This window comes from Mesoplodon mirus (assembly GCF_964341445.2).
Source record: "Mesoplodon mirus genome assembly, chromosome: 8".
NCBI classification, from domain to species: domain Eukaryota; kingdom Metazoa; phylum Chordata; class Mammalia; order Artiodactyla; family Ziphiidae; genus Mesoplodon; species Mesoplodon mirus.
In genome coordinates, this window is record NC_138984.1 from 29722564 (window position 1) to 29748171 (window position 25608).

Below are 25608 nucleotides of genomic sequence, written 5' to 3' on the forward strand. Positions count from 1 at the left end.
GCTGGTGGATATTATGTTTTTAAACTTTTTTAAAGCTTTACCAGTTTCCATATCGAATTAAATTTTCAAACATGAAACTGAAATGGTTGCTTTTTCCTGGAGACCTGGTTTGAAGTTGGAGAACAAACCTTAAGTTTCAACTGACACTTCAGTGCAAAAAATTTTCATTTCCTACTTCTTGTCTGAAATGAAATGGCTTGTCCTTTTTCCATACTGCTTCCCTTTGGGCTCCATTGATCTGTAAGTCCATATTCGGCATTGGTCTATTATACCTTTCTTGGTAGGGATGAGATAAAGATGACTTAAGACAAATTCTCATGATCTCCTAATACCACAATTTTTCTGTTCAGCCACTCACAATAATTCCCACCCTTCTTTTTCCACATCTCCATAATCAAAGAGACCCTACACTGAATCTTTCTGAACAACACCTCTGATGTCTGTCCCTTTGTTTCCATTTTTATGGCCACCAACTCAATTGAAGTCTTATTCAATTATATATGCACAATATAATATTTTCTGAACTGTTTGACTCAGAAGTCTCCCCTTTAAATGTCCCATTCTAATCCATCATTCCAGACTAATATTTACACAACAGGTGTTTATTTACCCTCCCTGTGCAAAAACATGGGTACTCCCTGCAGTCATTAGGAATAATGTCTAAACTCTTGTCCAGTGCTCAGGACCTTCAGCCAACTGATTCCAACTTGACTTTCCACCTCACCTTCTCAGGATCCTCCACCTAGTCAACCGGAATTTTTGGGGGGAGCCGAGGGGATTCAACCCCATGAATGCATATTCCTCTTTGCCTCCTCTATGTTTCTGTGGTTGCTTTTGCACCATTCATGTAAAGAGAGAGACTTTCACTTTTCTATTTGCACCATTTTTAGAGCTGACTTGCACAAATGTATTTTTTTAGAAGAAAAAACATAATAAGAGCTCCAGGGGAAAGGAACATGGAGGTAAGAAAGGAGTTAATACACTCACCATTTAAGCTTTTTAGAGCTTTATTTTTTATTAGTATTATTTTAGATGAATGACTCCTTAGAAAGAAATAAAATCCCTTTTTCAGGGTAGGTAAGAAAAGATGGTGCAGTCTTGATTACATCAGAGTGGGAAACTGTTATAAGTGGCTATTATTTTCTCATAAAGTCTTATCATAATACCAGATACTTCAAAATTTACAAGTCCGTAAAGGCTAATCTTTTTTTACTGGGCCTTCAATAGAGACCAGACTGGAAATGCATATGTTTTCCTGAAGTGAAAGTCTTTTCAAGAACAAGATTCCTCCTGTTCCATAATGGCAACATCTTCAAAATAGAAATATTTCTGTCCATATGATGTTGTAATCCCCAGGCATTTTCTGAATATTAATAGCAATACTTAAAAATTTTAACTATGATTTTTAAAATTATAGTTGATTTACAATATCATGTTAGTTTCAGATGTACAGCACAGTGATTCAGTTATACATATATATTATATATGTATATTATATATATATACTTTTATTAAATGTCATTTTAGGAAATTAAGAATGTATTATGTTTTGGTAATAACCCCCAAGGGGGTTGTCTTATGTTGGGTTCCCTAGAGGTAGACCCAGAAACGAGGATTTCATGCACAAGTGGCTTATTCAGGAGGTGCTACCAAGAGAAAGTGACACAGGACAAGGAAAGGCAGAAGCCAAGCATGGCTGTAACCTCAGAGAAAGTTCTTTGCAGGGTAACATCAACCTTATCCCACATGATCTCTGGAACATGAGTGACACTTTGGAGTTTTCCCCAACCCGCTGCAAGGGACTAGGTTTCATGCTCTTGGATCCATCAGTTTCCATCCAGGCAGGGGCTGGGAGTTTCTGGTGGTGGGTAGAACACCCAAACATGTCTGTGGCTGCAGGTAAATCACGTGCAATAGCCCAAGGGCAGTCATCGGAAAAAGAGTCACACTGGTGTGAGCTGTTGGAAGCCAATAACACATTAAGGACAGAAAGAGATGCAGGAGAAGGGGCCGGAAGGAGTCTGGATGAAGCACCAGCAGTGGCCACTAGATAATACTTCCAATGTCTTGGAAACAGAAAATTCCTATCCCAAGAAATTATTTGATCAATCAATAATGATTAAGAACAGTGTAACCATAGATGTGCTCTTACCTTCCCTTCATCTCGGCTTCTTCATCAAATAAATAAAAGTACCTAACTCAGGATTCTTATGAGTATTACATAAAGTAATACACATAAAGGATTCTAATCACTGCATATAGTATCAAGTTAATAATTATTAATTTAATTTTTTAAAACCCCTTTGTATTTAATATTGTAATTTTATATTCTTGGGCAGTGACCCTCTCTTAGTGCCATAATAACTTTATACCAGATTCAAATTCTATGCAGAAGATAAGAATAATACCAGGTGATATGAAGAATATATTTTCAGTAACATATCTGGAGATTGCTAAAGTGCATAAGAAAAGGAAGGGAAACAGAGCTTGGTCATACATAATGGAAACAAAAATATAACTCATTTTGACACTGATGTAGAAAAAGGTTAGAGCTAGAAACTTGGATACCATCTGAATTCATCATTTTGCCTCATTTTAAACTCTAAATTCACCTATAGGTCAAGGAGGTCTCCATCCTTTGTGGGAATAGTTATGGGAAAAAAGCATCAACCAAATTTGGTGGAAAGAAAGAAACAGTAACCGAAAATGCAATATATTCTAACTTGGGAGCAAGGGAGCCAATGTAAATATGCTGATGTTCATGCTGCTTCCTGTCTGCGGGTGATAACTTCCTGTCTCTGACTCAGGGGTTTCATGTCTTCTAACACCCATGAAACAGCAACAAGCTAACTTCCTAGCTTTAAAGTAGGGTAAAATCAAATCCCAGACCCAACAAATCCTCAGTATAGGATACTTTAAAGATTGCATTAGTTGCATCAGTTGTGCCGTTTTCCCAAACTATTACCATTTAAGACCAGAAAGTTGAAAACATCCTTGAGAAAGATCAGTGTGGTCATTCATCACTATTCTAGCCTTGCTTTTAGTATCCTTTCACAAAGAGTAAAACACTATCTGAAGAAGTAAAAAACATGTCATGGCCCTCAGTCTCCCACACCCTCAGAGCCATGTGAAGCCCCACCCTGAGAAGGCTACAATTGTGTCTTTAACTTTTGGAAGGATCCCTGTGGGAAGTTTCAGGCAAGCTAATAGCTTGCGTTTCCATCCATTCCCTTCCAGCTTTCTTTGGCCATGGACTCAATCTTTCGACATGAATTAAGCTTTGTAGATCAGAGCTCCTATAGTACTCAGACATCCAAATTGTTAACAGACAGCCTTAGAAACTAAAACACAGGCTGGATGAAAGCTGATAACCTGAGTCTCAAGCCACAGCTCCTCCGCTTTCTCCTTGAATGTGACATTGGTGGCCATACTAGTTTTCTTCCCTCCCAGGCTGACCATTGATGAAACCCAACCGTTTTCTCCTAACAATGCCACAATTGTGGAGCTGGCATTTTTATGTAAATAGCTGTTCTCTGATTTATTAAGCCCCACTGCCCCTGACATTTTCCTTTCTGACCCTTATCAGACACACACTGGCAAAACATGAAGAAATAAAGAGGACAAAGAAAAGCAATAAAAGGGTTACAACCAAGAAGTGTATTGTGACTGTGACCAACAAGGAAATTCGGAAACGGGTGACAGAACACCCAAGGATACCCTGTCAGCTGGTCACAGCGACAACATTTATTCAAAGCCTGACAAGTGCTTAGCATCATTTCAAGGTGTCACATAGAGATACATAGGAAATGACAGTCATAGATGCTACCTGAAGAGCACGTAAAATGTAATAGACAATATGGCACAATTAAACACCTGTGTACCCAGAAACATACAATCTGGCCCTTACTTACCTCTCTACTTACTCTTTATTTCTCTCATAGCCCCGTCACAAGATGCAAGGTTTAGTTTATATATTTGTGTTCTTGATTATTATGGCTCCCCAGAGATGAGATTTGTCTGGTATGCAACAGTGTCCATTCCAATCAGTCTCACTCACTGGAACAGAAATTCCAGGGGAACAAGGACCATGTCTACCTTATTCACCATTGTAATCCCAGAGCCTAGCAAAATGTACCTTGTAGATTCTCAAAAAAAATTTTTTTAAATAAATAAGTAAAACATTAAATAAATAAATAAAACCAGCAATAGCTATATAGAGAGATTATATAACTTCATCTTCTGAATGCCGCTACTAACGCAATTACACAAAATTAAGTGTGAACTTGGGTCACAGGCATGAGCAAAATTTTCAAAGAGTTTAGATGGGAAAAAACTTTCTAGACCCTGGGGCAGCTGCCCTGAAACAAACCACAGATATGTAAGTGAGCACAGCCAAGATCAGCAGAACTTCCTTGCTGACCTATAGATTTGTGAGTCACTGAATTGTAGAGTGGTTTGGCTTGTGGCATTATTGTACCAATAACTAACTAATATTAAAGTCTACTAAAGTAATAACAATTAATTACCAGCAGAACAAACATTAAAATGCAAAGATGATTCATCTTTTTTGAAATAGAAAGTATTTCTAGTTAAATTATTTGGTTCCTCCATAGCCTTAAACACCTTTCATGCAACCATAATCACTTCACTGGGGCTGAGCAGGCCTAGGTAGGATGCACCTACAGAAGAAACATGAAGGACATCAGCAAGCTCAGCACCACATCAGTAGATGTCACCTTTCCAGCACTGTTTGAATACCAGTATTTCTCATACACATTATCCAGGACTGAAAGCACAGCCTCCATGGTTTCCTTGCAGGTGGCCTGAATCTGAGTTTCTGGCAGGACAAACCCATATGTACCCATATGTCCCTCAGCTCAAATGCATATGAGAAGGGGATCCCAATGTCCCCAGTCCAGTCTCATGAAGACCCTGAAGTGGCATCTACAAATGAAAACATGGAGGAAGAGTTAGAAGTTATTCTGTGAAACGACAGATTTCTACAGCCATTTAAGGGACTAAAGTTCAACCCAGCAAAATAAATCAACTCTTTCATATTAGGATCTATGAATAGCTGCCTTCTCTCTCTCCTTGACATTTTCTGCTTCTGTCTCCACTCGCCATCCCCACTATACCTGGCATTATGCCTGGCACATCTATCCCCACAATGCCTGGCATCATGCCTGGCACAAAGCAGAGGTTTGGTTAAAGTTTCTCAGCTGAATCAAAGACAAGACAATCTGATATTGGAAGATAAGTTTCAACTGACATGTAAAGGAACAGAAACAAAATGACCAATATCGCTAAAATGATGATATTAGGAAAATATTATCTCAGTTGTCTTTCAGTGAGTGGAGGAGGGGGTGCTTGGGGATGGGGAAAGCAATGCACTCTCCTTTCAACTAAATCCTTTTTTTTTTTTAAACTCCAGGCCCCACCTGTTTTGCCTGATGGTCCTCTGGGAACTGAATCAACCGACCAAGGGTCACTGGAAAATGTCTTTCCTGTTAACTCCTGTGCCTTCTCCCTGCCAGTTCTTTTTAACTGAAGCCAGAGGGAGTACTGGTCTGAGCCAGTGTATTAATTTTTGCTTTTAGCTCACACCTTATCCCTAGAGAGCACAATTCTGGATTTGTACAGACTCCCTTTTATCCCTGGTCATTTTGATTTGTACAACTTCCTGTTGATCCGAGGAACTCTTCTATCCTGTCCACTCCAGTCTCCAAAGTCCACTGAATCCTTTTGTGCTTTAGATACTATTGAAGAGGTGAAAAAAAGATACTTACATAAAATATCTGCACTAGATCCAACTCTATAATTGGTTCCATGCTTTGCTTTCAATGCATTTGCTGCCTTCTGTCCAACTTGGATCTGTAGGTGGGAAATGCAGAGACAGATATCTGGTGTTAAAAATAAATCCAACAATTCAGAGCATTTGCTATTTTGTCCAAATCCATCCTCAGAGTTCCAGACCATCTTTCTAACTTCCCATTGAACATCTATACCTGGGTAGTCTTCTGATACTTCACACTCAACATACTCATATCCATTTTTATCATCTCCCCCACTAATAAGGCTGTTTTGATTTTCATAGTTCCGGCCTATCATGTGCCCCCAACATGTAAAGTCCTACAATCATCCTTGACTCTTCTCTCAAACAGTTACCAAGTTGCATTTCTAATGCCATCACCCTATTTCAGTCTTATCAACTCTGAAATGGACTGCTGTCATCTTCTAATAAGTTTTCCTTCCTCTTGCCAATCCTTAATCCCAATTGATCTCCCTGACTTCCAGGCGAACCTTTGTAGAGCAGGACAATGATAATGATCCTGCTGAAAACCTTCAGTAACTCTCAGTTACGCACTGCATTTGTATAAACTTCTCAGTCTACTATTTGAGATCCTCTACAATAGGGATCTAACCCACATTTCCAACACCATATTCTCTAGATCCCACCCTAGATTACAGTCAAACTCAAGTTCTCCCACAGTTGCTCAGGCATACCCCATGTTCCTCAGCCTCTCTGCCTTTTCTCAGGATATTTCCTCTACTTGGGATGCCTTACCTCTTCTCTGTTGAAGTTCTATGCAACCTCAAAGAACCTTCTCAAACGCTGAGTTCTCCATAGGCATTTCTTGAGCACCCTAAGTGGATTCTCTCTCCCCACTTTTTTTCTCCCATAGCCCTTTGCTCATGCTTCTCTTATTACTTCCCTCTTGTTTTTCCTTAAAGGTATTTGACACTTATCTCTCATAGGCTCATAGATTTTCAGAGCAGAAAATGGCACACTTTCCTCTATCTACACCCATGTCACCTTACTGAATTGGAAATCCCTCAGAACTAGATGATTTCTAAGGTCTCAGCCTTGCTCTCTTCAGACCCTTTCCTGAGATCAGAGTCACTAACTGAGGTCCAAGTATATTGGCTATATTTATTGACTGTCTGATAAATCTCTTTGCATACCCTTTTGATAGTCTAAGTATTCCCTACCCTAGATTCCCTAATGCTATATTCTACCCACACGGTGGTGTATCCCATTACTTCCCCCTTGGGTCTATACAAACACCACCAAAATCCCCTTCACTCCCTGCCTGGATCCACAATTGCTTTACCCTTGAGGGCAGCCTGACTACACTTACAGGTGCATCAGCTCCCTTGACTTCTTCCCCTGACCAGTGACAAGTCTAGTTTTAGATTCTGTCTCTCTTTTCCTGGTCCTGTATTGTCTGACTGAATCCTAAGGTGTGACAAGGTGGTGTCTGGGTAGAGTGGGGATAGGAAATTCAAAAGGAAGACTAGGAGAGGTAATAAGTGGTTATGGGGTCCTGTGCAGCAGTAGGACTTTGCACTTTTTGTGTGTGTGCTAACATTCAACATTAAACATATTTGCAAGCTTTTTGCCTCCTCTCCACTCATACTAAGAGTTTTACCTTCTCCTTCTCTTCCTGAAAAGAGATTCTGTGTCTTCCCTAGTTGCTGGGCTTATGTTGTCCAGAACTGAGATGATGGACAGGAAGGGCTAAAGAAGTACAAGGAATAAAGCTGGTTTTAATCATTTACACTGGGAAGAGATACAAGAGCTGTTTGTAGAAAGAAGGGGAAATTATAAGAAGGAAAGGAGAGTCAGAAAGGGGATTTCTAGAAAGAGAAATTCCAGTAAGGAAATAAGAATGAAGAGTGGAGAGAAAGGATTCAGGGTAGCTGCTGTGTGTGAGTGAAATTAACAGCATGAAGCCTAGAGAAAGAGTTGCTAAGAAGCGGCAACTACATGGTTTTTGAAGTTCTTTGAGAGTCTCTGGTAGAGATATGAATTGCTTTTAATTATTTTTAATTTCCATGTGTTTCTGTGTTTCTTTGAATGAAACTCCATGCTAACTGGTCTTAACTGTAATTTGGGTTACATGGAGCAGCTTCAGGCTACATTTTCTATTCATTTTTCTTTCCTGCAGCTCACCCCAGATCATGATTCTTCTTCCCACTGCCAACCTTCACTTATTTTATCCTATATTGCTCCTTTTCCTCAAATCTTGGCTGTGGGGAGGGAAAGAGTCTCCCAGTTTCCTCTTCTTTATTGACAAAAGAACTTTTGATTTTTTTTTTTTAATGATCCCACCAGCAATTACCATGGGCAAGTAGATAGGAGTAAGAATTATAACATATATGATAAGCATACAGTTGTGATCCTTAGCTTTTGGGTTTGGTCCTTTCTGAGAACATGAAATGAGGATTCCCCTAGACTCTGCCTTCAATCTCAAAGGGTCAAGCTCCTGATTCTTCTTCCCTCTCCTTTTGACACTATACTGCAAGGTCATAGAGAGCCAATTGCTCTGCTCTCCTTCTTCTCAACCTAAAGGTTCTTTCTAGTCAAAATAATAAAAACCCTTTGCTAGTAGTGTATAATTTACATTGCTAAAGACCTCATGCCCGCTTAATAACTTCTTCACTGGGCCCAGAGAATTTCCTGAAGACATATATTCACAGGCAAGCACTCAAAAAATTGATTAAGGCCCTGGCATGTGTGTGGGAGGATGGAGCTTGGAATGGGATACAGGGGTTGATATGGAAAGGGTTCCAAAGGAAAGAATATCAGCATTTGAAACATTAGATTTCTCATAGCTATTCTAATTTCCAGAGCAGTTTAGAATGAGGGTATATATAGTTCTGTTTCCCCTACTTAGTGATTGCCAAGTTGTCTATCATACAGTATAATATTTATGAAGATTTCTACAAATTTTTGGTTTTGTAAATACATAGAGATTAATTACTAGTCTCTGGTGGTTGCAAATATACCAGAAATGGAAAACTCCTTGAACAGTTGGTGTGATTCTATCTTTGTGTACTCTATCAAAGCTTATCACTAAGAACCTAAAAACACTGCTAGCTAGCTTTTATGAGTTTGATACATGGTGGCAACATTTTCAGTCTTTTTATGGAAAAGTCTTGGTGATGAATGTTATGCTAACTCTTCAACACCTAAGGCTGTAAGAGATACAGAATTGAAGCAATCTTTCTCAATTCAATTTTCCAGTCTCTACATAGAGTATTGAGGATGGCCAGTAATTCCCACCTTAAAATTCCACCTTCTGGTAGCAGCAATGTCAGTGCACCCTCTGTGGCCAGAGGGCTCTAATGAGACAGCCAATCAGCAGTCCAAGACCCTGTGACATTTGAATACAAACCTTGCAAAAACGGAGATGTCGTAACTGTTTTCCTGAACCTAAAAAGGAAATGAAATTCTCTAGAAAAATACTGGAGTATATGGGCCTCGTTTTTCTGCTGGTAGAAGGCCTGTCCCATCAAATATCTATAATGGCCTGACTTAGGTGGCTCATTGTATTTGTCACAGAATCCTTTAAGCGGAAAGTAAACACTTATGGCAAATATCACAGGAATTGGGAAGTAAGGAGATTTCTGGGCTTCTTGACTAAAATTTCTGTTTCTGTACATTTATTTACTGAAGACATAGAACTTCTGGGCACAGAAATGAGGAGAATATAGGACACAGTGGACTGGGCATCTAAGTTGATGACAGCTTCCAGAAGTTGCAAACCCTTCCTGAGTGGAGAGAGGCAGTGTTCTGTGGTCAGATGAATGTGGCCTCTGGAGTCCAAAGACACGAGTTCCAAGCCCAGACTCCAACATTTACTGTCTACAGGGACTTTAGAAATATAATTAACTCAAGGTCTTAATTTCTACATATCCAAAATGAGCTTATCATACTGTCATGAGGATCAGATGAAGTAATGGCCATAAAATCTCTTTGTAATTTTTAAAGTTATAGGTAAATGTTATCTCCACCTCTTGCAAAATGATCACATAGTACAAATGTCTGAAAACAATTGCAGGAAAGATATTGGGGGTACTGACAGATATTTTTGACTGCTGGTGGGGAGGGCTGCCTTCAGCAAAGATCTATAGTGGTTTTTCTTTTAGTGCCCAGACCTGTGTTTTATGGGTGATGTTCCAGTGGGAGAGGGACAAGAGGAATGACAGAGCCAATGGGCCACCAGCCTTCTGTGGTCTTAAGAACAGAGCAAGATTAGCCCCTATCCAGCCCAGCATTTATTGATAATGAGGAGCTTGTTTTAAAAACATTTTTTAAAGATGTGCAGAAAATAACAAGTGTTGGTGAGAATGTGGAGAAACTGGAACTCTTGTTCACTATTGGAAAGAACAGAAAATGGTGTACTTGCTGTAGAAAATAGTACGATGGTTCCTCAAAAAGTTGAAAATAGAATTACCATATGATTCAGCAATTCTACTGCTGAGTATATACCCCAAAGAATTGAAAGTGGGATCTCAAGCTGATATTTGTACACCTATGTTCATAGCTGTATTATTTGCAATAGGCAAAAGGTGGAAACAATTCAAATGACCATTGATGGATGAATGGATAAAGAAAATGTGGTATATACATAACAACGGAATATTATTCAGCCTTAATAAAAAAAAGGAAATTCTGACACATGGTACAACAGGTGTGAAGCTTGAAGACTTTATGCTAAGTGAAATAAGCCTGTCACAAAAAGATAGATACTGCATGATTCCACTTACATGAGGTAACTAGAATAGTCAGACTCATACAGACAGAAGGTAGAATGATGGTTGCCAGGGACAAGGGGGATGTGGATTTTTTGTTTAATGGGTAGAGACATTTCAATGATGCAAATGAAAGTTTTGGATATTTTTTGCACAATAATGTGAATATACTTAACACTACTGTACTGTCCACTTAAAAATGGTTAACACAGTACATTTTATATTATGTATATTTTATCACAATTAAAAACTGAAAAAATAACTTCTAAGAAAAGATAACAAAAAACTACAACAATTCTAAATTGACCCTTTCTTTAACTTAGGTCTATTGTTCTCAGGTTCACAAAAAGGCAAAGAGCCCAGTCCTTTTCAACAATTCTGCCCACCAGGACTTGGGTAAACACAGCTTCAGAGAAGGACCTTGGATAAGACAAAGCAGACTTTCCCTACCCCGGCTTGAATTTCACTGGCACTTCCCCTTACAAATATTCCTAGGCAAATACTAGAGGCACAGTTTAGAAGAAAATAAAGCATTGTGTTTAGCAGAGAAGAGAGCAGATATTATTTAGCCGTGTTATTTTAGATATGCCATATTCCACTAACAGCTGGGAAGTTCTTTAAAGCACGGTTCAAAAGCTATAATTGCTGAACGGAGCTTCAAGAGAATTTACAGAAATGAAAGCGCATTCCTGCAGATTATTAACATAACCATCTCATTTATATTACACACGAATACCTAAGATGTCTCCCAACTTGACACTTTTTGAAATAGGTAGTTAATTAATGCAGGTAAAGCAGCATTTAACCTGAAGCCTTCCCAGCAGGCGTCTGGCAAGGTGTGAAAAGCTGGAGAAAGGAAATAAGGAAAAGCAAAGGGAACAAAAGCGGGGCTGGAGCCAAAACCCTAGAAATGGAAATCAGGAAAGGAAGGCAGGGTGGTGCTGAGGCTTCTCAAGGCTCTGGCACAATGGTCTTACCAGTTTTTCATGGTTACTTGATTTATCTTTGGTGTAGCCATAAGGCACGAGGATGAGCTGCCCATAAGAGTGCATGGTCAGGAAGCAGGCAATTTTCTCCTTGCTCTCGATAAAGCTGGAAACAACTTTAGTCTCTGGTTCAGACATGGGTCCTGTCTCACAGAATGTTAAATCTTGGCAGTTGTGAGATGCACCGATACCTGAAACATACAGGAAACCCCAAGGAAGGCATCACGATCTCCGTTTAACACTGACCAGGGTCAAGGAGTCAGCCTTGCTCAGGGCATCTGTGGGTGGAATTAAGGCTTGCCTTTGCTTGTCTAATTTTGTCCTGCTAAAATAAGTCATTCAAGGAGGAACTCAGAAAGGCAGGAGGACTGATGTGCAGATTTAGAAACAGACCCCTGCTCATGTGGCCCGGGAAGGAAGATGCAAAATGGAATGGCATTTTCAGTAATCTTTCATTTAAACCTTTGGTGGTCCCTGAAACAGATGCTTGTGAACCTGTTCTTGGGTTCCAGGGTCAGACTCTGTTATAGTCTTGTTGCCCTAAGTATATCTCTTTCTGTCTTACTGGCTTGTCATTAGAGCTATTTTTTCAGGACAAAAAAAAAAAAAAAAAAAAAGAGCTATTTTGTAGTCTGTCCTTCACACCAGTAATAATAAGGACCATCAACAGAGCACCTTTTACATGCAGGGCACTGTGCTAAGCCCCTCCTGTGTGGCATCTCATTGAATCTCCACAACAACCTACTGATAAGATGTTATTACTCTGAGCCACGTTTTAAAAATAAGAGAAACTAAAGCCTAGAGATGAAGCAATTTTTTCAAGACCACAGAGCCGCCAAGTCTGAATGTTAACCTTTCCCATCTGGTTTTTAACCAGACTGCTGTTAACCATCCCTACCTCTATTTGCTTCCAATGCATTGGACTTGTTGAGATTCAGAAACATGAAACTGCCTTAAGGAGAAGAAAATGTTTGCCTTGTTTACTTCTGCTCTCCTGCTGTAAAATAATTTGCAAGGATACTTCTCTGATTTTTCTTTATAACAATTTGTATATTTTAAAACAAAGTGATGGATTTCAAAAATATTCACACTGGTCTAGGTCTTCTTTGCCCTTGTTTAGCCAGTCTCACTTGAAAAGAGTCCTGCATTTCAGTGTTGCTGTTCTTACTGTATAGATAATACCACCTCTTTAGAGGGAGTAACACTGACCAGGAAGTCTAGAAAGCTGTACAAAATTAGGTTTATTTCAAAAGATATATATATATATATATATATATATATATATATATATATATAAATATATAAATAGTAGTAATTCTAGTAATTCACCTCTCTTCTGGCTTCTCTGCTCCATTTTTTTGTGTGTGTCATTATTCATCAATTCATCTACGAAGCATGTACTTAACTACACCAGGATGCATCGAAATTTCTATTGAGATCTGTCCCAAAACACATGCCATTATTATGGGATGAACGGGATTTCCTCCAAAGCCAATCCTGTAACAGACAAACATAGGGAAGTTGCCATTCTAAGGTCTCATAAATCACAGTGTTAATGATGATGGGTGGTTCTCAAACATGAAAAATGGTTCCTTAGGATTGTCTGGAAAAATTGCCTCAACATTATGAAGCTTCTGCGTATAATTTTTAGTCCTCCAGATGGGCTAGCAACCCCCAACAACAGGAACATCTGTACAACCCAAAGTGTATATACATATAAACCATCAAATTGGACGGGTAGTTTGGCCTTTCCTTAACGAGCAGATTAACAGTGCCTGGTGGACAGGATCTGCTTAATCAGGAAAAGCTTCAGAGAGTCATTATTTTAGGTCCAAGAGATAAAGGACGAAAGGGAAATAGCTTGGCAGATGGGAAAAGGCTGTTCCAGGTGCATCAGAGATGGTCTCTGCACATTTCTGGAAGCAGAAGACTGAAGAGTAGAGACAGGGATAAAGACCTGTTTCGCCAGACAAGCTGGGAGGGAAGGGCTTGATTCACATACCGGGCCAGAAAGGCTGTTACAGAGAAAGGGGTCCCACGAAGGGCTGGGGGAGCCAGGGGGGAGGGGGAGGAATTCATAGTCTCTGGAAACAGAGGCTCTTAATTATGGAGTGGTATGATTTGGAAACATTTTTAAAGAGGAAGTTGTCACTAAATAAAAATCTTTATGAGATGTTTCCCCTCCTCAACCCCTCCGTATGCATGAACACCATGAAAAATGAAGGTTGGGTTAGTATTTATAGATCATTTGTGCCCTGCATGCTTCTAGAACTGATATAAGGATACAGGGTAGTATAGGAATTTTATACCAGCATAATCCTAATCATGTGACAGGCAATCCACAAATTTTAAGGAGGTAGTATTGGAGAAACATTGAGTCTGGCTGAAAAACTGGGAATATGTCAAAATCAACCAAACAAACAACATGCTCTGGACTGCAAACAGCCTCCTCAGTCCTAAACTTGACTTAGGTTGTTGACTTAAAAATGGTGATTTTTATCCCCAAAGAGATTTCTTCCCTTACACGACTACAAAACATTTTTATAGCTGCAGTGACTGAGGTCAGAAAAATGAACCCAAGACAAGATCTAGTTCATGAACCCATCCCAGGACCAAACTCTATGTACTCACAGTTGTCCAAGTATAAATGTAACCATCTATGTTAAGAACCGGAAGCACATAGAAGGCCAGGTTTTTAAGGAGACTTCTTATCCTTGAGTTGTCTTTATAGTTCTGTAGAATCTGGATATTTAATAGAGAAACATTTGGAATGATCCTGGGGAGAGGTCTTTTCTCTCTTAATTTTCTAACAATTTCAACTTAATCATAAGTGGTGACTGAACATCCAACCTTTGCCATCCAATCCTGCCTCAATTGTCCCGTTCGTTTTGGTGGTCCTTCTGAAACTTCACCATGCATCAGAATCACCTGGAGGACTTTTTTTTTTTTTAATTTTTGGCTGCATTGGGTCTTCCTTTCTGCACTGGGGTTTTCTCTAGTTGCAGCCAGTGGGGGCTACTCTTCCTTGTGGTGCATGGGCTTCTCATTGCGGTGGTTTTTCTTGCTGGAGGACTTTTTAAATTACAGCCTGCCCACCATCCATCTCCACCCCCAGCCCCAATTCAGTAGGTATGAGGTGGTGATGTGGAAACCCAGAATTTGCATTTCTTCCAAGTTCCCAGTTATGCTGATGCTATGGGTCTAGGAACCACACTTTGAGAACTATAATTTGTGGGTTGAATTATGTTTGGATTTCTGAAAAGACTGACACAAAAAGTATCTTATATTAATTTTAAAGTTTTCTTATTCCCTCAAAGGAGGGATATAGGTAATATGAAAGAATTCACGGTGCCAGGTAGTTTCCATGTGTTAATCTCTTAATCCACACAATAGTGTGCTCTTCATGACTACGTTGAAGTAATCATTTCATACACCTTTTGCAGGTAAAAGACGAGGGGTCCTAGTGATAGAAATTTTGCACAAGACTATTAGAAAGAGCTCCAGGATTCAAACTCATCTCTGACTTCCAAGATGTATTTTCTTCTCCATTTAGATTTGTTTACTTTCCAATAAAGATAATTTTGGGTACACTAGAAAGAGAACAGAACAACTAACTCAGTTTTCAGTGAAGCTACTTATGAATTCCATTTCCCTTGGGGTGAAGGAGCAGCTCAGTGGAGAGCTGCCTTGTCAAGATGTGAAAGAAACCTGCTCCCCAAAGCCGAGACATGGCAGGTATTTTGTGGGGTGGTTAACCATTATTAGAAAGTTAAAGACACTTACTCTTTCACAGACCACTGGCAAAAATCAGGGGCAATCCATTCCCTGGCACGAATTCCACAGTCCATCCAGATAATCTTCTTGGGGTTACTGGATGGTTGGCTGATCTAGAGGAGACATTTCGTGTTTCATTATCAAACAATGGCTTATGATTGAGGCCACCGTGCAAAGTTATCAGGTTGTTTTATTGCCCTAGAGGTACCTGTCTCCTTCCACTCTGTGGTTTCAAGGATGAGGCAAGGATGCTGGCAGAGACACCCACCAATATGACCCTTCTGTTGGCCATGCTTGCCCTCCTGTGCTTACCTTGCCTTTTGTTCTTAGGACCACAAGCTGACACCTCTGTGTACCCCATGCAAAGCCTGGTCTTCCCCACATCCTAAATTATTCCCTAACTTTAAATAAACGCATAAACCACAAACTGAGAGGCTAAATCTCCATAAACCTTATAAAACCTTATCACATAGGGCTCACTCAGAGCGGCAAAGTGTGCAAGTGGTAATGTGCATGACTCAAAGTTAGTAAAAATGAACCCCAGTCTACATTGAAGCTTCCTGAAACTGTGAAAGGATCCAAATGCATAATCTCCTGCAGTACTTATTACACTCATTACATTCCTCTTTCCTTAGAGACTCCTGCAGTCCCAGCTGACCCAATCTTCTTTCTCCTCTCCCCATTTGTTGTTCTTGTACTCACTCAAGAACGAAAAATTCCCTCCTCTTTCAGAGGTGGGATAGGTAGGAATTAACCTGGCAATTATGGATTCTCTTTGGTTGAGAAGAAGCTGTGAACATGCCCATGTTCGTAACAGTCACATCTTGTTTTGGTTTGTAAATGGCCTGGACTCATGCTATTCATTGGAAGCTCTTGGGAGCTGGGCTGATGAAGGCTCTCCCTCTATATCTATGAGAAACCTACGAATTGAAATAAATATGGGCTGGATTCATCATATTCAAGGAAGTTTTCCCTTTTAGCCTCACCCATTTTCAAAGCTCCTGGCATAATTCCTAATCTACCCTTTACCTTAATTCTCTCTTGTAATTACCCCTTTTATTTATGAGTCTATGTATATGACCATATGTTTATTGCCTCCTTGTTATGTGCCAATTCTATTCTTTAAAATACGTCCTAGGCAAAGGATGTTTAGAGATCTTTTTGGCTGACTCAGCTCAGAGTTTGACGGCCTATGGAAAAATCAGGCTGGTAGGTGGCCCACACTTAACATATCAACCAATTACTCACTCGGCTTCTGGGTAAATTCTACTTCAGAGCCAAGAGATTTTTTTGTAGGTGTAAGGAATTCTTGAATTTGGGGATGTGCTTTGTAAATTAACGTGTCTACAGAGAACAAAATAATGCTAGTTCTTAATGCCAAACTACTTTGGCAGTGGTTCTTGAAGAGTAGTCCTGGACCAGTGATATCAGCACCACCTGGGAACTTGTTAGAAATGCACTGTTTTTCTGTAACATGAGTGTGCATCAGAATGACCTGGAGGAGGGCTTGTTAAAACACAGATTGCTGGGCCCACCCACAGAGTTGCTGATTCAGTAGATCTGTAGTTAGACCCTCAAGAATGTGCATTTCTAACAAGTTCCCAGGAGATGTTGATGCTGCTGGTCGAGGGACCACCCTTTGAAAACCACTGGTTAGGTGCAGTTGTTGTCAACCCTGCCTACACAGTAGTATCACCTAGGGAGCTTTCAAAAGGTGTCTGGGCCCCATCCTGGAGCAATTAGCTCAGAATCTCTGTGGATGGGGCCCAGCCATCCGTATTAAGCAGCCAGGATTGAAAAACCACTGGTCTAAAACTGAGAGCCAAGAAGGCCTGGCCCTGTGGAAAAGTGGTTATTCAGTCTCAAACACTTTTCATCGTATCACATGTTAAAAGGGCAGAGAGCCTGGAGATTGGGTTATCCCTCTGGCTATGCTACGGTCTGGCTGTGTGACCTTGTACAAGTCACTTCACTTCTCTGGGTCTTTGTTTCCTTATAAAATGAAGGAACCAAAAATAAAGGTTGTCCATGATGTTCAAACATTTTTATGGGAAAAAAATGTGTTAAAAAAGAAAATTTTGTAAAAACTCAAAATACATATGAAAAGTGAACTGGGGATTTCTCCCTTATGCAGCCCCCCACCCCGTCCCCCTTCCACTGTGGGAGCACTGGAGGCACGCCTTCAGAGAGCACAAGCTGGAAACCTCTCAGCCAGAACGTCTAAGGTCCTTTCCAGCCACCCTCCACGATTCTAAGTTCCTCAGTCTTAGCAGGGACGAGGGAGGCCAAGCGTGAAGAAAACTAAAGGATAAGTTCTTACTTCTGGGACTTTATTTTTAAGTCCTACCCCTGTGGTCTCACCCAACCATTCCAAATTCTCTTTACTCCAGAACATGATTCCACCCCCATGATTAAGATGTAAGCATTTACAAGTATTTAATTTTTAAAAAAGTTTTATTGGAGTATAATTGATTTACAATGTTGTGTTAGTTTCAGGTGCACAGCAAGGTGAATCTGTTATATAAATACATATGGAAATATGTATTTGGACTCTTTTTTAGATTCTTTTCCCATATAGGTCATTACAGAGTACTGAGTAGAGTTCCCTGTGCTATACAGTAGGTCCTTATTAGTTATCAATTTTATACATAGTAGTATGTATGTATCGATCTCAATCTTCCAATTTATCCCTCCCCACCAAGTTTTGAATTTTAAAATCAAGACTTTGGAAAAACCAAGTCTCTCTGTCTTGCGTCTTTTAACCTTGTCTATACTTCTGACTAGAGTCTCTGGATAGTAAATAAATATCCTTGAATGAGACTTAATTCTCAGCCTTCTCACTCACCTTCAAATGATACATGGGCCAGCTCTCATAGGTCATTCCTAGGAAGTGCTATGTCACCACTTCCATGTACTTCTCCCTTATCTCGCTCATCCACTGATAGATCTGAAACAGCCAGGGAGGACTGAGGTTATCAATAAGAAGATCCTTTGCTTGCCTCTAAATTAAGATAATTGCTTCTTTCATCAAGATTCTGAACTCTTCGCTCTTTATTAGCACACAAACTAGAAGACTAAACTAATGAATTATGACCGCCCCTCCTCCCATATTCTTTAAAGGTCTACTCTGCCACCCAAGCTTAGGACACCCTGTTGAACTTTACAAATAAATGATTGAGAATTATCAATTTCAACAATCCAGTATAACACTTCTGAAACATTGTACAATCACACAGCCTTCAAATGGCCATCAGACTTCCGGACTTCGCAGTGGCACTCAATCATGCCAGAAATTTCAGGCCCAGCTTATTTTGTGGGATCTTCTTTAGTCTTTATGAATCCCCAAAATATCTTTTGCTAATGTCCATGGATCCAAAATTAGAGAAGAGCCTGTGTATACCCTTCACAGAACATGACAGTGAAATTTCTCAATCAAGACCAAGTTAATAACTTGGGGTTCTTTAAGGGAGAATGAAATAAGGAACTCACAAACATAAGACATATTAAGACGTCATTGGTATGTGACATGATACCTCCCACACTCAATTTCTGTATAGTGGAAATACCTGAAGGACAAGAGTTATGGTAAATAATAATAATTAATTTGGGATGGCAACTATTCTATTTGAAAATTTCTGTGTCTCAATTGACATTCATCTGAGCATGGAATACCTACAGATAAAATACATTATTATAGCAGTAATAATACTTAAATGGGGGAAGAGACTAACAACTCATCACATGGGTATTGTGTATTCTTCTGTGATGGGACTGGATCAGATGCAGGTGACTTGAGTCTTGGGAGACATACAAAGAGCAGCGTATCACAGCAGTAGCTATCATTTATTTATTGCTTAATCAGTAGGAATGTAGTTTATTTCATTTACTCTCAAACAAAGCTGCAGGATAGGTACTGCTATTCCTTTTTCATGTATAAGGAAACTGAGGAACAAAGAGGTTAACTGTCTTGGTCAAGGTCACAGAGCAAGTGGCCAAGCCAGGTGTGACTCATCTCTGATACCAGCACATATACTTCTCATGGGTCTTACTGGATCTTGTTTAAAAAAAAAATCTATGAAACTTCAGTATTTTGGGGTGATTGTTACAGAAGAAAATGTAAATTCTTTTTTTTCTTAAGTATTGAATTTTGTTACAATATTGCTTCTGTTTTATGTTTTTTTCATTTTTTGGCCCTGAGGCATGTGGGATCTCAGCTCCCTGCCCAGGGATCAAACCCAGACACCCTGCATTGGAAGGAGAAGTCTTAATCACTAGACTGCCAGGGAAGTCCTGAAAATGTAAATTCTTTCTTTTACTTTTTGAAAAAAATTCTGGAAAATATTAATATATTCCCCAATACTGAGGAAATAAATGGTAAAGCCTGGTTGGAGGGCAACTTGTGCATTTATGTCAAAAATTTTAATGTGCATATCATTTAACTCAGTAATTCTTTTGGATAGTGACAAGGAAACATGTTAGAGATCTAATTAGCTAATGTTTCAATGACTTTCATCTACTTTCCCACATTTTTCTCTCTGAACATTCTGGTATTATATTTACTCTTTCCCTAAACCTTCATTTTTTAATCTGTAAAATGGGAATAATAACATCTTACCAAAGGATTCTTATGAAGATTAAATAAGTTAATCTACGTTTAAAAATAAGCAAATTTCTGGAACCTAGTTAACCCTTAATAAATGTTAAAACACAGTAGTAGTTCAAAACAAAGCTAAGTAAAAGCCTTATTTTGCTGCAATAACATTGAAAATAAAAATTACATGGAGAATAATTTAGCCATCTAACTGGTATTATCTTCAAACAATACCAAACTACAAAATATTTTGATAGAATTAATTAAAACTTAAGTTCCATTCACATCTACATAACTCCAGTAACTGGATTGACTACATTTTAATTTTGTAATCTGTTCAATTAACACCATGGACCATAATCACCCACTCTAATAGAAATCAATTTTGCTACAAAATTCCATGACTTTAATTGTTACTAATGTTAATAATAATAATCCGAATTTAGCAGAAGCTGTTTATCTTCAAAACTGTAAATGTTTTATTGTTAAATGAATTTTACTTTGTTTAGCTTGTCCAAGAAAAGCTCATGATATAGGATTGTCTAGATAGTTAAAACAATGAAATGAATTTTAGAAGGAGATTACAAGAAACAAATGTCATTAAAATTGTAATAGTTGAGGAGCAATATGCTTTTCCATGTTTTTCAGGGATTCGTTTCTAATGTTTATCATTTATTTGATTTTTTTTAAAGTAAGCTAGAGTGCTTCAGAATGAGAAATTTCAATATAAAAATATATACAGGTGTAATATGTTGAGGCTGATTATTTACAAAACATATCATTTTATAAGGAAAATACATATATCCCTTGGTGTGTTTAAAATTCAAAAAAATTCAATTTACACATAAATTTTCAGGAGTACATTTCGTGTGCTTATCAAATAATCAGCAAACATATACCTATTATAATAACACTAGTTAACCATTATTTGGCACTATATTCTAAGCACCAGTCAAAGCATTTGCACTGTTATCTTAATTCATTCAACAACCCAGTGGGCACTTGGTACTCTTTGCAAAAGTGATAATAGATAATAGTAGTAGTAATAGAACATAGATTTCTTTCTTACAGAGCTTCAAATCCACTTAAGGAAGTGAGACATAAACACATGAAAAGCAAAATAACTTCACCATCAAATAATAAAACGTGAGGTATGATAAGCTAGAGCCTGATTACCAATTAAACAGTGCACTAAATATACTGGGGACAGGAGAGGGAGAATTCCAAACTGAAGTATAGCCAGTAATAATAACAACCAACATTTTATAAGAAATTATGCATGCCAGAGCTGTTCTAAGGTATATATATATATGTATATATATATATATATATATATATATATATATATATATTCCTACATATAATTCTAACAACAATCCTTAAGGTAAAAACTATTATCCCAGGGTGTTGGGTTTTTTTTTTTTTTCTGAAGATTTTGTTACAGAGGCTAAATTTTACTTTTACCATACTCTAGAAAATAAGCATAAAATATTTATTAGCCTATTTTTATAAACTGTCTATCTCTGATTTGGACTGCATAGAAAGCAAAATAAGTATCAGCATTATAAATTCATCGGGAAATAGTTTCAGTGCTTTTTCAGAATGGAGAGAGGAGAGGAAATGAAGCAAATGAGAAGAGTCTTTTCAGCCCTTCCTTCTTTTTCATTCCTCACACTGGCTGTCCTGCCAGGAAATGAGATCATTGGAGATGCTTTCATGCGGCATTGGGACCAGGGATGGTAGCTGCTCAGAGCGACGCTGTTCCTTTCTTCACATAGTTTAGCAAATGTTCAAGTCTTTCTTTATCACCATCTACTCAGTGCCGTAGGAAAGTGACTACAATAAAAAGCAGTCCTGGCAGCTGGTGGATTCCTCTTTCAATTGGGCTGGTATTCCCAGGCAATTTCACAATATGGAAGGGAATAAATTAAAGGTAACTGGGCACCATCAAGCACCAACATTTGGCTTTCCCCCAGCTAATGTCTGCAAAATGTGTGAGTATGATGCCTCCTAAGTCCAGCACTGAATGACTGGGTCCATATAACATGCAAAAAAAAGTGAACCGTACGGGATTTGAGTGAATATCATTTTAACATGAAATTAAACACAATACTTAAACATCAAAACCCCAAATACTTAGTTCAAACAACATTTAAACTGTAAACCTAGAAAAGGCTGTTCCCTGTTTCTAGGCAATTACTTGGATGATGCATAATACATGTAGAGAAGGAAGGAAAAATCTGGCTAATCCCCCAAATTACCACCAGTCTCATCTCACCGACCAAATGAAAAGATTATTGTACTTTGTGTATTCTTTTTTAATAGGAATTCATAAAATGTTTAACAGAGAAAATGATGCTTTGGTGGTACATTATTAATAAATACTGTACATCAAAGATTGCCTGATGAAATTTTGACTGGAATATAAAAAGAGGCAAAAAGACATAATGAATATTGAGGAAAATTTTGTATTTTAAATACTTAGGAAACAGTTACATGAATATTTCATGATAGTAATGTATTTTCAAAGTTTTTTTTTCCTTCTTACAAAATTAACATATGCTTATAAGTGGAAATTTTAGGAAGTATGGAGAAGAGAAAAATAAAAAAGAGAAGGAAGGAATAATCCTCTACAATCCCACCTCCCTGAGTTAACCACTGTTGATATTTTGGCATATTTCCGTTCAGTCTGTTATCTGTGCATATTTTTTTCATAAACACAGTGCAGATTATACCTATATATAATGTTGTATTCCCTGCTTTTTAATTATATATCCTACCAGAGACATTTTCTCAAACCAATAAAAACTCTTTATAAACATTATTTTTAATAACTGCATAATGTTTGACAGTAAGTATATATTTCATAGCATCATGCACATAAATATTGTCATCTATGCTGGATATTAAAGCCATTTCCCTTTTTGGTTTTATCCTATAGTAAATAATTCTGGAGTTAATGACTTTTTGCTCATTTCTGATTATTTCCTTGAGTTACATTCCAGGAATGGGACTAGTAGGTCAGAGAGGATGAACAATTTCAAGGCATTTGATTCATAGTGCTAGATCCTAAATGATTCTACAGATTTACACTTTTATTGGGAGTATGTAAATGTATGTAACCTCCCTAAATGATCAATGGAGAGATTACAAAGCTTGTCATCCTTGTTAGATTTTCTGGACTAGTATTACATCACACATAGTAAATAAAGAGTATCAAGACTTGCAGCTAATCTATGTTTTGAGTTGGTAAGAGCCATATAAAAGTGGACATTATTTTATATCAGTAAATAATAATGAAAATGAAAATAGTCAAAAAGGAGCAGAATTAGCAGATTTGAAATGTTTCCCTCAAGTGCAGTCATGAGCAGCTGTCCACTGGAAGCCATCTTGTCTGAGTCCCACTGAGCCAAATCACTTCCATAATGTAACCTGGGCTTGGCAGTCATTTTTTTTAACCAAAAGTTTTATGCATCTTCTTTGTAGAATATTTGTAAAATGAAGAATAGTTGAGGGAAAGGAAAAAAATTATCAATCAAAGAGAACAATGTCCATTTTGGTACATATTTTTTCTTTTATTTTTTAAAGTATTTTGATCCATTTTGTGTTCTGCATCTTTCTTTCAGCATAAAACATGTCTTTCCCCATGCTATTAAAATTTTCATAATTATTCTAATGGATAAATAATATCCCATTGTCATATGTCACGCATTGACATTTGCATAACTTAATATGGGGCATTTAGGTTGTTTCCAAATATTATAATATTTAATATCTTGTTTATCTTGTACATAAAGCTATATCCTAGTGCATACAATTCTTTCCATAGTTTGCTTACTCAGTGTAAATTTCCAGAAGCAGGGATGCTAGGCCAAAGCATGTGTAAGTTTTAAGGCTTGTGATATTTTTAAATAAGTTAATTCTTTTTTCAATCAAACCCCTGTAACCTATGTAAGTCTTTGCCATTGATCTATGAAGAATCTCAGAAGAGAAAATAAATGCAGTATCTATAAGAAACCAAGTAAACTAATGGAAAATGCGAGATGGTGATGTCCAAACAGCTTTAGGCATCACATAGATCCTGGACTCCCTTTATATATCTGAAATCAGACTGTCTGTGAAGCTAAGGGACAGGCTGAGGTCGTACAGTTAGTCTGGGGCAAAAATTGGAGTGGATTTCTCTGTTCCGTGAGAGCAAGCTTGTTGCAAGATTCGTTTAACCATGAAACAAAAGAGGAAATACTGTTTATAAACACACATGCCTGATGAGATATACCAAATGTGCAGAATAATAAACTATGTATGAATAAAGGAAAATACACTTTATATGGAAACCACACACACACACACAATGTTTAATATATATTATATATTCAAAGAAGTTATTATTATTATTATGAATAGGGAAAGAACACAAAAAAGAGCAAATGACAGGAGCAACTTATAAACCAGTAAATGAGTAATAAATAAGACAAATAAATAAGACAAAACACTTAACCTTATAAGAAATCAACAAAATGAAAAATAAGTCAACTGTAGGTATTTTTCACCTGTCAAATGGGCAAATGCTTAAAAAGTGCTTTCATACACTATTGTTGGAAGTGTAAACTGATGCAACTTTTTTAGAGGACAATTTGGCAATGTGTAGCAAGATTCTTGAATTTTTCTAAGCTTCTAACCCAGTGCTTCCATTTCTTATAGCTTATATTAGGGAAATAATCAAAGATTTTCAATAACAACAAAAAAAATTGTCATGTAGCTGGATCCTCATCATGGTATCATGTGTAAAACTGACAGTAGAAGTCAAGTCTGCTTTATAGGGTAGCAATGAAGGAATATTATTAGTGATTGCATTATGTTTTCAATAAGTTATGAATGTCATAGGAAAATTTTTATAATACAACTTAACTGAAAAATTCTTGTAATAGTACTATATACATAATTAGCTAAGTAGCTATCTACTCAAAAACATTAACAGCAATTATGTCTTAGTGAAACTGTTTGGTAGTTTTAAACATTTTAAACATTTTCTCAATAATTAGAATAATGTGATTTACCAATTAAGAAACTATGTAAATGAGGGATATAGAATTTTCATTACAATTTTCTTTTTTTCAATTACAAAACATGACATATTTATTGGTATTTATCATACACTGTGCTAGGAAATCTTTTTTAGATATCTACTCATTTATTTAAAGATTATTAGAGTAATGTTCAATGATAAAACTTCAGTGATTATTATTCTTATCTCGTGGTGGTGTGTATGGGTAGGAAGAGGGGAGAATCGAGCTGCATTGATCTTGAAAAGAAGCTTTCCACTTAGACAATCTAAATCATACCAGTCAGCCCCTCCTCCAGCTTCACAATCACCTATCATACCCCAGCTCCCCAGGAACCAGCAACCTCAGGAGGTACAAGTTTCCAAGCAGAGGCTTCATTCTTCTGCAAAGAGAGCTAGAAAATCCTGTGCTTCTCCTGCAGGTCATGTGTCTCTGAGAATGCATAAGGGCATAGGTTTCCACAATCAAGATAAGATAAATCAGTTAGTGGATGTCTCAGCAGAAATAATATGTGAGCAGTTGCTTCATTAACTCCATGATGTCTTCAAACAATTTTTTTTAATAGTGGAAAACTATTTGATTTTTTTTTTCTCCTCTAAAACCAAATTAACTGAAGCTCTTGGCTCCCCCAAATCCAGAAAAATGTTTCTTCCCT

The 25608-nt window shown here is 37.8% G+C and overlaps 1 protein-coding gene across 1 annotated transcript; it reads right to left on the reverse strand.

Moving 5' to 3' along the window:
- Nucleotides 1-4679: 4679 nt before the first annotated feature.
- On the reverse strand, nucleotides 4680-25331 carry CPO (carboxypeptidase O; the record flags this gene model as incomplete). Its single annotated transcript, XM_082630406.1, is given in 12 exon segments — nucleotides 4680-4865; nucleotides 4868-4921; nucleotides 4925-4944; nucleotides 5787-5871; nucleotides 11517-11716; nucleotides 12932-13022; nucleotides 14157-14267; nucleotides 15317-15412; nucleotides 18145-18192; nucleotides 18196-18246; nucleotides 21564-21573; nucleotides 25264-25331. Coding segments are annotated over 12 exon segments (1020 nt in total).
- Nucleotides 25332-25608: the final 277 nt, after the last annotated feature.